At 36.7% G+C, this 16,439-nt stretch overlaps 1 protein-coding gene across 3 annotated transcripts in view; it reads left to right on the plus strand.

Moving 5' to 3' along the window:
- The window catches only part of SHPRH (SNF2 histone linker PHD RING helicase), an 88,899-nt gene that overhangs the window by 52,327 nt on the left and 20,133 nt on the right, over positions 1-16,439 (plus strand). For all 3 annotated transcript variants that reach the window (XM_077776013.1, XM_077776014.1, XM_077776015.1), the window contains exons 21-25: positions 783-1,008; positions 3,004-3,147; positions 4,499-4,600; positions 8,632-8,703; positions 11,727-11,915. In XM_077776013.1, the coding sequence (XP_077632139.1) occupies positions 783-1,008; positions 3,004-3,147; positions 4,499-4,600; positions 8,632-8,703; positions 11,727-11,915 (733 nt within the window). The remainder of the gene's footprint in view (positions 1-782; positions 1,009-3,003; positions 3,148-4,498; positions 4,601-8,631; positions 8,704-11,726; positions 11,916-16,439) is intronic.

The following is a 16,439-nucleotide window of genomic DNA, read 5'->3' on the forward strand; positions in this document are numbered from 1 at the left end:
CATCTCATGATGTGTAATGGAGGGACAGTTTAGAGGAGTGACAGACTCTCAAGTCCAACAGATTTTAACTCATGTCCCTCCTCTCACTGTTGGTGAATTATCTCTCTAAGCGTCAGTGTCCTCATTCATGAAATGATAAAAACAACACTTACCTCATTGAGTTTTTTATGAATATTAAATTTAAAATGTACATAATTCCTTAGTATAGTGTGTGATACATGGTAAGAGTTCTATAAAAGGTTAGCTCTCAATATACTTTCTCCAACACAGATTTGAAGTTTTCATTCATCCCATGTCAAGAATTAAGATACCTAGTGAATCATAATAGCTGTGGTATTAGCAAAATTATTCCTATTTTACAAACATGGAAATTGAGAAAAAGGTAAGTTCTGATCACCTTAAAAAAAAAGACATCAACAGTATACTTTGAGGTCATCTTATCATTTTGTTTTGTTTTGTTTTGTTTTTTCCATAGTTGGTGGTAGTGTTTTATATTATGGTAATTCTCATAGCTAGATTTTAGCCTGAAATTTATAGTCTTTTTTTATTATGTCAGATTATTAGTCAAGACACTGGACAAATTTATCATTATGCCTCTAGCATTTTCAGAATTGCTGCTGTTTTCTGAAGACTTGCAGGAATGATCTTGTAGACAAGATATTAAAAGTTGTTGATGAAAAGTTAATGACCTTGCTTCTCTGTTGGCTCTCTCAGTAGGACTTTTGCCATGCTTGTTATCCCCTAACAGCAGTTACTCTTGTTTTGTTCTCATGTGTTCTCAGAGTCAAAGGCCAGACTGCAATATTTGAGGAGATGATAGAAGATGAAGAAGGACTGGTGGATGATCGAATACCCACCACCAGCCGGGGTTTGTGGGCAGTAAGTGAGACAGAGCGATCTATGAAAGCATTGCTATCATTTGCAAAATCACATAGATTTGATGTTGAATTCATTGATGAAGGAAGTACTTCAATGGATCTTTTTGAGGCCTGGAAAAAGGAATATAAGGTATGGTATTTTAATATTTTTTCCAATTTTAAGAATTTTTCTTCTTTGCTTTATTACTACTTTTCTCTCTTTATTTTTTAAAAATCTGCTTTTGAGACTTGAAGTATCATAATTTCTCTTTCCCTAAAATGTAATGATTATAGTAAAGAATAATAAATACAATAATACTGAACAAATAAGGAACTTCTATGTATTAAATTACTAAAAGAAAGTTCTTATTAAAATGAAATTGATATGAAGCCTTTTAACTTAGCTGTGAAAATGTTTCATTCTATTATTAGCTTGATCTTACACTGCAGTTCTGTGAAATTAGAGTTTTGTTTGTTTTTGTTGTGTTTTGATTTGCTCTGTGTGAATAACAACCAAACACCAATAACTTCAAAGATTGAAGAATACAGTAAATATTTCTCAACCTATAACGCTGGAAACCATTGCAGTTAATAAAGTAGAACATGACCCTTTATATTTTGATAATTTTATCATATTACAACTTTACTTGAAGTGAGATTCCAAAATTCATTGATTTTGAATTATTCTTTATATTTGGATTTGTTATCCCTTATCCTGCTTTGAAGGTGAAATCTGTGAGGAAATGAAAGAACTGTTTTATTTATAATATTATAATTCCTTTTATATATTTTTTTAAAAAATCTGAAGTTCTTGACTTTTAAGGCAAGATAAAAATATCCACAAATTAAAAGTATGCTATCTGTAATATCATTTCATATGTTTGAAAAATTGGGGGAATTATCCTTTAAAGTTGAAATCCTTGATTCATAGTAAATTGTTTCTTCTCACATTACTATTCCAAATGCAAAAGCACATTAACCCAGTTAATTACAGCAAGTGATTGGAAGAGGACAGTACTCTGTACAGTATCCAGTTGCCCCTGCATTTTTTCTCTGGCTTATTTTGATGACCTTCTATGTCTCAGTTTTCTCAGATCTTTGTGAATGTTTTCTTTATAACACTGCAGACTGAACTCTTGTATAGCAATGCACATTAATAAGCTACTGTTAGATGGATCAGTTGGAATCTTCCTCAAAGCATAATGTTAGTGAAGAAAGCATATCAAAGATTTTATGCTGACTGATTAACATTTCTGTAAATTTCAGAAAAATGTATAACCAAATTATTAAGAATATATAGATTAGTTTAGTTCCAGTGAAAAGTACAGAATAGTGGGTCTGGTTCAGAACAGTGGTTAGTCTACTGCAGGTGTGAGGGAAGAATATGTGAGGAAAGAGTGATACAGTTGGGAAGGAGCACAGAGACCCGCCAGGACATTGTTATTGCTCTTTCTTAAATTAGATGTTGAGTGCTCAGTTGTGTATTTTAGTGTTCTCATGATCTTTTATATATATACATAAAAGATATATATACACACACACACACATAAAGATATACAAACATGTATGATTTTGAAAATGTGAAATAGTTTATAATTAAAAAATATTTCTTAAAAAAATAAAGATTCCACCAAACTAATAATGAACTACAAAGATCTGTGGTCCCACGAAGATATTTGTGGGTGTTCTGTGCCTAAGATTCTAAAGATAACGTATTCTGCAGTGGCCTGTGGAGATTATTGAGTCATGTGTTTTCACCTTAAAAAATGGCCCCCAAATTGCTTGTGTCTTAGACACTTAATGAAAAAAATGTGAATGTCTTAGTCTTCACTGAAGACTTTTTTTAAAAAAATTTTTATAGTTTTTATTTTATTTTTGAGACAGAGAGAGAGCATGAGCAGGGGAGGAGCGTAGAGAGAGGGAGACACAGAATCTGAAACAGGCTCCAAGCTCTGAGCTGCCAGCACAGAACCCGATGCAGGGCTCGACCCGCGAGATCACGACCTGAGCCGAAGTCAGACACTTAACCGACTGAGCCACCCAGGCACCCCTGAAGACTTTTGATCATGGCACATTTTGGTGGTTTTAACCAGTTTTAATTATGTGCATTAATTAACCACTGATTTGGTGTTTTCTGTTTTTCCAGTTGCTTCATGAATATTGGATGGCTCTAAGGAATCGTGTGTCTGCTATTGATGAACTTGCAATGGCTACAGAGCGACTGAGAGTGCGCCATCCTAGGGAGCCAAAGCCCAGTCCACCTGTTCTTCATATCATTGAACCACATGAGGTAATTTGCAAGTAAAATCACAGAAAAGAGCACAATTGTGCCAATAGGGGTCACAGAAATCCAGGGTCCATAGAAGAGAGAATCAAGGCAGTAATCTTTTCCATAAGAATGTAGTTAATCTCTGCTTTTAGTTTAAGCCATATAAAAGTGGTTTTGTAGGTTAAAATAGTTATTGAGAACAATATCCTATCTAACCTATGCGTAGAATTCACTATTTTGGTTTGTTTCTCTTCATATTGCATATTTGTGGGTTTTATTTGAGCACCTTCTGTGTGCCAGAACCTTAAAGTGTCTCATCAGTTTTTAAACCTAAGTCCTTCTTGCCAGTTTTTTCAGAAATAGAAAAAGCTTCCATAAGAACAATCAAAAACTTTTCTTTTGTGGGGCTCCTGGGTGGTTCAGTCAGTTAAGCATGCGACTTCAGCTTAGGTCATGATATCACGGTTTTTGAATTCAAGCCCACCATCAGGCTCTCTGCTGTTAGCACAGAACTCACTTCAGATCCTCTGTCTCCCTGTCTCTCTACCCCTCCCCTGCTCACAGGTGTGCAGCCAGGCGCACACACACGTGCACTTTCTTAAAAATGAACATAAAAAAAAAAAACTTTCTTTTGGAATTTTCCTTTACCAATGATGAACAGATATTGATAACTTATCTTCTAATAAATCCTTTATATCCCAGGAATAAAAAAATGACTCTTCCAACCTTTTCTCTCCCATATTAAAATATAATTTCCCTTATACTTTTATTCCTTGTATGTGCTATATCTTTTAAATCTTTTTGTTTCTCTAAAGCCTGGAGACTTTACTTTAGAAAATCTTAGAAATCCTCATTTTATTCTATCTCAACTTTTAAACCATGAATTGTAAGTTTTTCCTATGTAACCAAATTCCTCTTTTTTAAAATAATCTTCTGTCTGCTATTTTTTACTGGGCAAAGGAGGGATAGGGTGGGAATGGGAATGTAAGTGTGTGTGGACAGGGAGCATCTTCCTGGGTTTCATAAAATCACTCTGACCAAAGCAGCAAATCACTTAGTTTTTCTTTATCTCATGGGTATTACTGAAAATGGTACATAAATAGAATTTGGGTTGATTTTTATCCAACTTCAGGTTTATAGGGAAACTTCATATTTGTTGAAGTTTGTCTTCTGTAGAGCAAGATAGATAGATAGATAGATGATAGATATTTCCTTTTGAAATATCTAGTGTTTGTTTTGCAAATTTGAGTTTTCATATGTCAGTGGGTTTCCTTAAAACAGGACACAATTATTGAGGAAGAATTGTGTATGTTGAATATAATTTTACCATCTCTAAGAGAGAGTAAAGAAGTTGTTTTGTTTTGTTTTCTAGGTAGAACAAAATCGTATAAAACTACTAAATGATAAAGCTGTTGCTACATCACAACTTCAGAAGAAACTTGGGCAGCTTCTTTACCTAACTAACTTGGAGAAGGTATTGTGTTTAAAAGATGCTCCTTTTTCCCATACTGTACATCAGTGAACCTTCATGACTCTTACCATTTAATCTATTAGTCCCATAATTAATGGTGCAGGGTTGTTTTTTTAATCAGTTTTTTTGTTTGTATTAATTATATCAGTCAAAACACTAGTTATATTTACACTAGCTACACATATCACAACAGATGATGTTGTGTTATACAAATTATAGAAAGTGTCGCGGATGAAATGACACAAAGACAAGACACACACAAAAGACAGACACAGACACAACTCCGGCCGAAGGAACAATTCTACACAAGCCCCTCTTGCGGTTTATTTTATACCCCGGTGACTGGATACAAACTGAAATCTACAAGATGCATTCCTTTACCAAATAAGGGCAAGTAGCCAAACACATTTCAAGGACAGGGGGGAGCAAAGGGAGGAAGCAACCACAACATGTTTACTAAGAGGCCTGCTCACAATTCCAGCCTCCTCCTTATTTCTAAGGAGGGCATGTTCCCTCCTGTGCGAGCGGATCATTAACCTTGGATATCGTGTGCAGGCCCCTTGGCAGAATATCCTGTTTGCAGGCATGATCTGCCCAGGCAGAGAATCCCGTTTGCAGGCACTTCTCCGCGTCCCTAACCACGCTTTCTTGTGGTCACTGTCGGGCTCCCACAGAAAGGGTATATACTGTGGAGTATAGAAGAATCTAAACAGATTGTAGTTCAAAACCTTAAATAGTAAAAAGTATTACAACATACCTCTAGGCAAAGATTATATTGTATAATCTTTCTCCCTCTCTCTCTGTATGTGTGTTTGTGTGTGTGTGTGTGTGTGTGTGTGTGTGTGTGTGTGTGTATGTTCCTTAATACATAAATAGATTTTTAATTTGTTATTTGGAACTATAAAATGCTTGGAAGACTACTAAATCAGAAAATATAACAATTATTTAATGTAATTCAAAACATATTTTCTGAGTTGTGAGCAACATATTATATTGGACATTGATGAATGTAATTCCATTTTACTGAGAGGATAAATGGCTTTTGGCAGTGCTTTACAGAAAGAGATATAATAGATTTTTGGATAGGACAAGTGAAGGAAAGCAGTAGACTAGAGTTAGTCCTGAAAACTGATACAAAATACATGTAAGTGGATCCATAAATCCCAGTGACGATAAAATGAAAAGTTGAACATTCATTATAAGTAAAACAGCACATTGGTTAAGAAGATATCTTTGGGATCCAGACAGTTCAGGTTTGGACCTTGACACCACTATTTTCTACATACAGGTCTTTATTTTAAGTTATTTACCTCTCTTTGCCCCATCTATAAGATAAGAATAATAACATTATCTTGCAGGGCTCTTTTGAAGACTGTATAAATTCATATAGGAAAATTTTCTAATTTATTAAGCACTTGCTAGGTCTTTGCTATTAATATTATTATATTGTTACTGATATTACTATGATGACTACTATTCTGGCAGGAGAAGAAGATGGGAAAAAACTTAAAAGTCAGTCTCATGCAAAATGCTAGCATTAGAGAAATAACATTTGGAAAAAATTTCTTAATATTCTTAAATGTGAGTTTTTTAAATGTTAGATATCTATACATTAAATGTGAAAGTCAAAAGTAAGAAATAACTTAATTGTTAGTTATAGGATATAAATCGATATCCTGTATTAGTTGAATTGTTTTTTTAAAAACTAAAAATCTAAGGATATATAATCTACCTAGAAAATCCAGTTCAGCTAATAATATAAGGAAAAAACATTTAATCTATAAGCAAAGGAAAATCAAATTAAGTTCATACCATTTGCTGCCAACAAATAGGCAAAGATTTTTAAAATAACACTTTACAGGGGTGCCTAGATGGCTTAGTTGGTTAAGTGTCAGCTCTTGGTTTTGGCTCCAGTCATGATCTCATGACTCATGAGTTCAAGCTCTACATCAGGCTCTGCACTGCCAGCACAGAACCTGCTTGGGATTCTCAGTCTCCCTTTCTCTCTGCCTCTCCCCCACTCATGTTCCCGCTCTCTCTCTCTCAAAAATAAACCAAAAAAAAAAAAAAATCTTTAACACTCCACAGTGGTGAAAGGGCAGTGAATGGATATTTTATGTATTACCAATGGGAATATAAATTTATATAGTCTTTTCCTGAAAATACTTTGACAGATATTAACAATTTTGGACAACTCATATCCTTTGACTCAGTAATTCTTAGAACTTTTCCTGAATAATCTAAGTAAATAGAAATTTGGGGAGTAAATTAGATATGAGGGTATATATTGCAACATTACATTTGTTATCACTCTCTCAAATTAAAATAAAAAAGCTGAGAGAAAAAAATAACACAAACAAAAAATAAAACTATGAATGGAGTATAATCCTAATTTTATGTGACTGTTTAGTTAAAGTAAATAAAAAATAATAAACTAAGCAAGTTTTTAAAATTTTCTGGCCGTCAGCAGGTACTTATTGAGCACCTAGGATGTATATGCATTATAGTAGGAGTTTGAGATAGACAGACTTGGTCCTTAGCTTCAAGGAACTTAATGTGTGTAATTTGGTACAATTTGATGTGGACAGATCATAAGCACTGATCAAATAGTGGTTTAATAAGATGTTAGCGAGTCAGCTAAACTTGGGAAATAAAATGTAAATTCATCACTTAAAGCAGAGTGGCATACATTCAAGAGCTCTGAAGAAATTTAAAAGATGAACATGTCATATTGTTGATTAGCAGTTTTCAGTATCAAGTAAGAGAAAAACTGGTAAATTTCCGATAAGATTTCAAAGCATAAAGAAGGTGTCCTGTACATAAATGTTGGATCACTATGTGTACATCTGAAATTAATATGTGTCAACTATATCTCAGTTAAAAAAATAAGTTGTTCAGAAGAAATTTTCTGAATAAACAACCACATGTTATCTTTAGTAGTCTATTGATTTGAGGACTGTTACTTCTATATGGCAATAGCAGTGATGTCTTGCCATTACCTTATTAACACTCTGTTTTTAAAGACAGCAGAGACTTGTAGAAGCAAAAAGTTTGAGGTGAAATGATGTTGTAGGGAAGGAAGAGCTCTTTCTAGGTGGTCAGTGAAACCACAGACTTAAAGCTTCAGTGATCTGTGAGTTTAATTTACTTTCTGTTTTCTTCAACATTAAAACCTGACAATTTGGTGACTTTTTGAAGCTCAAAAATTTTTGAAATACTTATAAAGAGATTTTGAAGAGATCTGTTATATACTTCAGTATAATTTTCAGGTAAAAATAAGTCTCAAATCAAAGATATTTTGCTTTTCTAGTTATTTGCTTTGCCCTAATAAGATTACAAAAGCATACTGAGAAGAAACCTAAGCAGATCTGTAAATAAATGTTGCTTCTTCCCAAGTCTGTGATCATAAGTTTTTAAGGAGCCTTTATTTCAAAGTTCCAAATAACATTTTTTTAAAATAACGCATATTTCTTTATAAGAAAATTTAGCTTGAAAACAAAATTTTGAAAATTTACTTGTTGTATCACATTTTGTTTTTCATTTTGCCTGCCACAGTAGTTGCATATGGAGTAGTATGATAACTTTTAACAAACTCTAATGTAAGTTAGTTCCATTTTTGTTGTTTTTGTTCCTTACATGTTATTTGTAAATCCTGGGAATATTAATATTAAGTAATTTTTTTTTTTTTAATTTTTAAATGTTTATTTTTGAGATAGAGACAGAATGCGAGCTAGGGAGGAGCAGAGAGAGAGAGAGAGAGAGAGACAGAATTTGAAGCAGGCTCTAGGCTCCAAGCTGTCAGCACGGATCCTGACATAGGGCTCGAACTCATGAATTGTGAGATCATGACCTGAGCCAAAGTCGGCACTCAGTTGACTGAGCTATCCAGGCACCCCTAAGTAATATATTATTAAATAACATTAATTAGTAGGTTATTTAAATACCAATTGCCAGCATTTACTTTTATAAATGAGTTATAAAATGCATATCAGGTTTTAAAATGCAACTAATCTGGTTTTTATTTTTTCAAACAGTCTCAAGATAAAACATCAGGAGGCATTAATCCAGAACCTTGTCCAATCTGTGCTCGGCAGCTGGGAAAACAGGTGAAATAATAATAAATATCATATGCATTTATAAAACACTTTATGCTTTTCAAAGGAATTTACCTACAATATCTTTCTTTTTCTCTCATTACAGTTTTATGTCCAAGGCACAAATACCTCCATCTAAAAATAGGGCCAACGGTTAGGTGACATGCTTTAGTGCTACACATGCTTGAGCAGTGCTCCTCCTCAAGTGATGGGTGAAAACATATTTCTAGAATAGCCCCATGATTTTCATTAAAGGTGCATAGTTGTGCTTATTATCTCCAGCCACAAGATCAAGTCTAAGTAATTTGTCAGTTTAACATGTTTATTTGGTAATTGTACAGAAATACAGCATATGTAGATTTACTAAAGAAGATATTACAAAGGTATAGTTACATGGCTTTTACTTGGGATTATTAATACCTAGTACTACCAGGCTTTAAATATAAATAATATCTCTCCTGAGGGAATTTAGATGTGATTTTTACAAGGCTATTATGTCAGTTGTTAAGAGTAAATATTTCTTTTTGAATATTGGTGTACAAATGTCTCTAAAATTAATGGCACCATATTAGCTCTCCTCAGATTCTTTTATTCTACCAACCATGATTTTTGAAACTATAAATTTCTGCTTTGTATGATAAATCAATATATACAGTATTAATTTTAATTGCTTCTCAAAATTTGAAATGAGTAAAAGTATTCTTGGCTCTTTTTTCTATGGAATTGAGAAGTAAAAAGTTAAATATATTAGTTCCACATTCTGACCAGCAATGATCAGGGAAAAAAGTACCTTTTAGTCTCCACAAGTTATGGAAAGAGTGAGATTTTTAAAGGACATTTTATTGATAATAAATCTTAAACAGATAGATGCTACTTTGGAAACTGAGAATAGAAATGTATAGACAGTGGTGATTTCTGAGAAAAGTCACTGATAAAAATGTGGTAAAAATGATAAAACTGGAAAGAATCATGATGTAAGTAATATCTTTGCTACTTTTAGTGTTCATGAAATTCATGCAACTGGAATGAAATCAGAAATTTTGTTTATGTCTTAAACATTTCCAGTTTTTAGAGTGCTTTCATATACATTATTTCATCAATTTTAGCACAACTTCTATTGTAGTATAACCCATATTTCTTCCGCTTAGGTGAACATTCTGCATTCTAATAAGAGTAACAAAACTTTACTTTTTAAATTCTGTTCCTAACCACAATCTTAGGAAACCTAGATCCTTTTTAGCTTCCCAGTTCCTCTTCCCCTCCTAATTTAGACAGTCAATCAGAGAAACTGGCTAACACCCCTGGTGCCTTTGCCATTTGTCTGGCCTTGGGTTTGGGTTGGTTCCGTTAACTTCCAGTCACCCCTGAGGCCCTGGTGCCAGGTGTCTCTGGTGTCTCCTGATTTGCAGATGTAGAGGAATTTGTCTTGGGCAGCTTGTCCGTGCAAAGCTCTCTTGAAAGTTCTCTCAAGCGGAGGAAGTGCCCTTCACCCCCACTGGCACTGAAGGTACACAGGTGCAGCAGAGCACTGCTGTGTCTGCAGAAACGCTCATGAAACAGCTCTTTAATTTTACTGTAGCCTCAACCCCTGACGACTGACACGAGTCCTTGAGAGCCTATGTGCAGCTAAACAATGAGATGAGCAGCATCAGCCAGTGAAGCCCCAAACAGCCCCTTCCCCTTTGCAAAAATTATATTCAAAACAAGTTGCTGTGCCTCATTTTTCTCTTCCTTGAGTGTGAATTCTTTTCTAAGGGGCTTCTTAGTCTGTCCTGCCAAGTACGTCAGGTGGGTCCAGCCATACACCTACTTTCCATGCACGTCCATACACTTCCAAACCCTAGAAAAATACAGCTTAGTGCTTAGGGACCTAGTCACTCATAACACCACTCAATTGTTGTTAACAAGGGATGAAGAGTTAAATAATTTCCTTAATATGCCTAGCTTTCAGAACTGACACCTCACCTAAAACCAATACTCTTATGCATCCTCATTGCCAAACACAGGGTGTCTCCATGGTATATTCCAAGAGTCAGAATTATTGTACTTTTCTTGAAATAGGACAAAGGGATTTCAAAAATATCTTTTTATTTATTTATTGTTTTTATTTATGTATCCAGAACAGCTTTTTTTTTATAAGTGTTTTATTTATTTTCAAGAGAGTACAAGTGGGGAGGGGCAGAGAGAGAGAGAAAAAGAGAGAGGGACAGAGGATCTGAAGCAGCCTCTGCACTGACAATAGAAAGCCCGATGTGGGGCTTGAACTCATGAGCTGAGAGAACATGACCTGAGCCAAATTCGGATGTTCAGTCAACTGAGCTGCCCAGCTGTCCCCCAGAACTGCTTTTAAAATAAATCTGAGATACTAGCCCATCTCATTTTCAATATAATGAATACTGTAACATGTGAAGATGTAAATCCATTTAATGAGTTATATAGAATATACTGATGATGATATTATCTTCAAATTAATGTGTTCTCAGTCCTCCCATTATATCTGCTATTACAGTGCTAAAAACATAATTAAAGGTGTGCCTGCGTGCCTCAGATGGTTAAGAATCCGACTTTGGCTCAGGTCATAATCTCATAGCTCGTGGGTTCAAGCCCCACACTGGGCTCTGTGCTGACAGCTCAGAGCCTGGAGCCTGCTTCCAATTCTGTGTCTCCTTCTCTCTCTGCCCTTCTCCTCCTCACGTGCTGTTTCTCTCAAAAATAAATAAACATTTTAAAAAGTTTTTTTAAGAGTAATTTTCAGTCTTCTTAAATACTGAAATGAGAACACCAACTTAGAAAATAATGGTGACTGGCTATTATGCTCATGGTTAGTGTGAGTGGAACTAAAGACTGTGAAAGCTTACTCTAGTCAGACTGAAAAATAGTTAGAGTACAACTTAGCGTTTTTGACTTAGAGAATATTAATGTCCTAAAACATTTAGGAAGTGAAATGACTTCCTTCTCCTTTTAATATGTTTATAGATTGGAAGGCATCTTTGATAGCATCTCACTGAGTATGTTCTATGTGTTTTCTTTTTCAGTGGGCAGTACTGACCTGTGGACACTGTTTCTGTAATGAATGCATTTCAATTATTATTGAACAGTACAGCGTGGGGTCTCACAGGAGCTCCATTAAGTGTGCCATCTGCCGCCAGACCACATCTCACAAAGAAATCTCCTACGTCTTCACCTCCGAGAAAGCCAGCCAGGAAGAGGACATCCCTGTGAAGGTAAAGGAGGTGAAGAACATATAGAAGCATAGTCAGAGCAATGTAGTAGGAATCAGTCTCTAGCAGTGAGAGCAACAGAATCAGAACAAGACTAGCACCATAAATATGTGGAAACCACTGTTCTGTCTGTGGGAACACTGCCCCAAAGCCTCAGCTTCCCCATCTTTACGTTCTGTGTGGGAGGAACACAAGAACACTTTTTCAGACATGGCTAGCCATAATCAGGTCCACTGTGGCAAAAAAGTAACAACTTAGAATTTCAGTTCCCCATCACCTTTGATAATATTTTTGTCTACTACAATTAGTAGTTAAATTAGAGGTTTCCTAAGTGGAAAAAAAAATACAGTGGTTACTAAAATTAAGGCTGTCACAAGAAAGAGATAATACACTTTTTTTTTTTAAATGTTTATTTCCTTATTTGGGGGAGAGGGGTGGGCAGAGAGGGAGAGCCCCACGCTAGGCTTGATCCCACGACCCTTGATTGTGGGAGCCTGTCTTGGGGTCTCAGTCATGACAGGAGCCAAAATCAGGAGTCAGATGCTTAACTCACTGAGCCACTCAGGTGCCCCAAGAGGGAGATAATATACTTTTAATTGACATGGATTCATATTTCATGGTATAGCCAAAACTTGGCTTTATTTTCCTAATTTTTCCCATGCTTCATTCAAAATTTTAAGAAAGTGACTAGAATTTGAAATCCAAATAGGATCTATACTTGGATTTTCTGTCTAAGCAGCATCTGTTTAGCGACCAACCTTTACTTGAATTCTTTGTTCTCTGTCTTCCTTAAACATGCTTTCTTTTTCCTCCATAACCAAACTTAGACAAAGAACAAATCAATATATGATTGTAGTAGGGAATATAGGCCTGAAGGAGCAGTTGAGAGTTAAAACTCCTTACTTTTAAAGATTGTATTTTTTGAGGAAAATTAACTACGGTTGAAACTTTCAGGAGTTTGGCAGGTGTTACTACTCCCTTTCCTGCGAAAAGTGTGGTTGAATTAAAGAATATGTAATTGCTGTTTATTCCTACTATTATTTGAGTAAAACCTGAAAATGCCAATCACATTGCTCTCTAGTGTTACGAGATAAACAGAATCCCGAAGTTGAAATGAACTTCCTTTCATTCATTCATTCATTCATTCATTCATTCATTCATTCGTTCCATACATGTTTATCGGATACATGGTAGGCGTCAGGCAGTATACTGGGCCTCACCGATACATCATACACTCCTGAACAAAACAGATATGATTGCTGTCCCTGTGGACTTTATAGTTTGGCAGTGTTGGAAGGAATTTGAGTTGGAGCAGAAAGCACAGACAGTACCCAAGTAATTACTATATTAGAACTGTGATAAGTCCTACAAAAGAAAATCAAGCCTGGCTCCCCTGAGGGAATGACAGTTGAGTGGATGTCTAAAGGTGAATGAATTAACCCAGCTGGGCTGAGAGAAGTGAACTAGTGGGAGGAGTCTGCAGACAAAAGCAAACAAAAACAATAAGTAGAAATTCTTGAGACAAGAAAGAACTCAGTGGAACTCAATAGCTACAGCGTAGATGGCACAAGGGACAATGGGATGAATTGAGTCTGGAAACCAAAAAGGGGCCACATGCTGAAGGAACATCTGAAGATTTGAGAATTTTCTTTTCTTGTAAACAGAAAGGCATTACATGTTATAAGCAGAAAAATATCATGATTAGATTTGAATCTTTAAAAGATCCCTTTCCTTGCAGTGTGGAAATTGGATTAGCAAGAATAGAAAGGAATGGGAAAATGTTGAAGAGACCAGTTCAGGGGGCCACAGCCATAGTGATGGTGGCTTTGATTCGGTTTCTGGTCGTGGAGATAGAAAGAAGCAGATCTAGTCATGAGATATTTGAAGTAAGGTTGAGTAGTAAGACAGAATGCTGGAGGAATTGATGAAACAGATTTCGTAGGTGACCCCCTGGGTTCTGAAGTGAAAACTCAGGTGGACAATAGTACAGTTACCAGTAGAAGGTATTTGGAAGAAGGTACATTTAAACCTACTGTGTTTGAAATGTCTAAGATACCCAAGTACAGCTGTGCAGCAAAGTACTGCTGTGCAGAGCAGGAGATTGAAAATTCAGAGTCACTGACATAAGTGATGTTTGAAACCATGGAAGTGAATGAGATTACCTGAGGAAAGACACAGAAGTTAGCTTCAGACCAGGTCCTGTAGGACTCCAGGACTCTTTAAATTTTTTTTTAACATTTATTCATTTTTTTTGAGAGAGAGAGAGCCTGAGTGGGGAAGGGGCAGAAAGAGAGGGAGACGCAGAATCTGAAGCAGGATCCAGGCTCTGAGCTGTCAGCACTGAGTGTCACGCGGGACTCGAAACCACAGACTGGGAGGTCATGACCTGAGTGGAAGTCAGATGCTTAACTGACTGAGCCACCCAGGCGCCCCTCTAGGGCTCTTTAAAGGTAGAATAAAAGGGGAGGAGTGGAAAGGAGACCAGGAACCCCTAGGGACACAGGCAGCTGAGGAGAGTGTGCTGTCAACAGAAGCCACAGAAGAACTACTTCAGTCACGAGGCAGTTATCAGCTGTATCGGTGATGTTGGAGGTGGCTCAACTACACTGGGGACCATTTTGGCTGATGAAGGTCATTGATAACTTCAGAAAGAGCTCTTTCCCTGGAAATGTAGAGGCAGAAAGCAGATTGGGAGGGAATGAGGAGTGAATAAGAAATGAGTAATAAAGAAAATGCCCAGATATTTTATAATAAATTTAGCTTTGAAGTAGAAAAGAGAATTGTAACCAACAGGAGATACAAAGTGCAGAAAGGGGGTTTGTGGCAGGAGGGGGGTTGTTTTGTTTTAGGGTTTTGGGTTTTTTTTAAGATAAAGGTTCTTGAGTATGTTTAATCTCTGGCAAAGAAGGATAGTTTGAAGAGACAGAAGGGATAATCTGCAGTGTAAGTTTCTTGAAGAGACAGTGTTGACATAAAAAGAGAAAGGAGATCCCATTGGAATTACATAACAGAGAGGTTGGGCTACTACTGAGCAAACAAGCTATAAGGGTACTTGTCAGTGGATGGGATATTATAGTCATTTCAGAAAGGAGAGGTATTCAGTACTCCAGATGTGGCTGCAGAAGTGAGTGACGCAAGTGAGGAGAAAAGGTGCCAAAAGATGCAGTGTAAGGCTTCAATGTTGAAGGGTTGTCCACGTGGACTGTGTACCCTATCGTCAGCTGAGGTATAGATTTAACGATTTTGAGATAGGCACCAGAATCCTTTCGTGAATGAGAGATAGTGTTCAGTAAATGATGGCAGCAACTGGGCCTCATGAGGCCCAAAAGAGTGGAAATTTTTACAAAAATGAGAAATAATGACCTGAAACCTGCATCCGGGACCAGAGGATACCAATGCTCATAGTGCAAAGAATATGGAAGAGTGGCTGTCTGCATCAGGAGGCCTGCTGGGAGAGGGGTGTGCTCAGAGGACAGCTGGGTTCTAATTAACGCAAGGAAATGGGGAGCAACATGTCCACAAAAGGTTAAAAGTGTAGAAGAGTTTGTTGACCATAAAGCACGCATTCCTGGGGAACCACCAGAGTTTGGGAGTAGAAAGAGACAAGGAAGGGTGGGGAGTGGGAGAGAACGCAGAGCAGTATGGGAGTTAACAGAATGGACCAGAGCGAGTGATGAGAGGATCATGACTTAAAGGCGTCATGTATCCCTGATCCTTGTGAATCCCCTGGATAAATGTGTATTTTTAAACCAAATGCCAAAGGGTTACTGAGTGAAGAGGAAGGTAGTCTATGCTGCAGTCTGCTGACCAGCCCTGAGGCATTTCATGGTTAGACCTGACCCTCCCCTCCCAAAGAACTGCTTTCTTCCCAGGTTCCCTCTCTCCCTTTCTTCCCAATCCTACAGTTTCCTTTTCCTTCTTCCCTTAAAAATAGTCTTTCTTAGCCCTTCTTTCTCTTCTAATTCTACCTGTGGCCTTAGGCATCCCAAGACCACAGATGGTGTTCATGGCTAAGAAGGGCTGTCCACCCTTAGATAAAAGCATTTGTCACAGTATAAAGAATGAGTGTGAGAAAGAAGTGCTGTGTCAGGCTTCATGCCGTGAAGTTGAGGAAGCGATTGCTGTAGCTACCAGTAAACATCACGGCCTCTATGAAACCGAGTCATTGAGCCCATCAAACCCAAACACCTGTTCGTATTATGGCACCTTTCCTAGATACACAGGAGAGGGATCAAGGCCGTTACATTTGCTGTCCTGTTGGGACAGGAAGATCAGTGTACAAATGCTGTTTATTATGCTCTGACGTCTTCCTTTCTTAGCTAGGTACTGATGAACACACGAATTAATTGAAGCATCTTATAAAAAGTTATAAGATTACAGAATTTACTAAAGTTAATTTATCTTTTATCATAGATGCATAAAGACTTGTATTCTCTTCTTGTTCAACACATGACTGTATATTGGACCTGTTATGCTTGTAGGTTTTGCTTCTTGCCACATTTCCTTCTGCTTCTCACTGCCTTTTCT

Source organism: Crocuta crocuta, unplaced genomic scaffold, assembly GCF_008692635.1.
Source record: "Crocuta crocuta isolate KB4526 unplaced genomic scaffold, BGI_CrCroc_1.0 scaffold25, whole genome shotgun sequence".
NCBI lineage: Eukaryota > Metazoa > Chordata > Mammalia > Carnivora > Hyaenidae > Crocuta > Crocuta crocuta.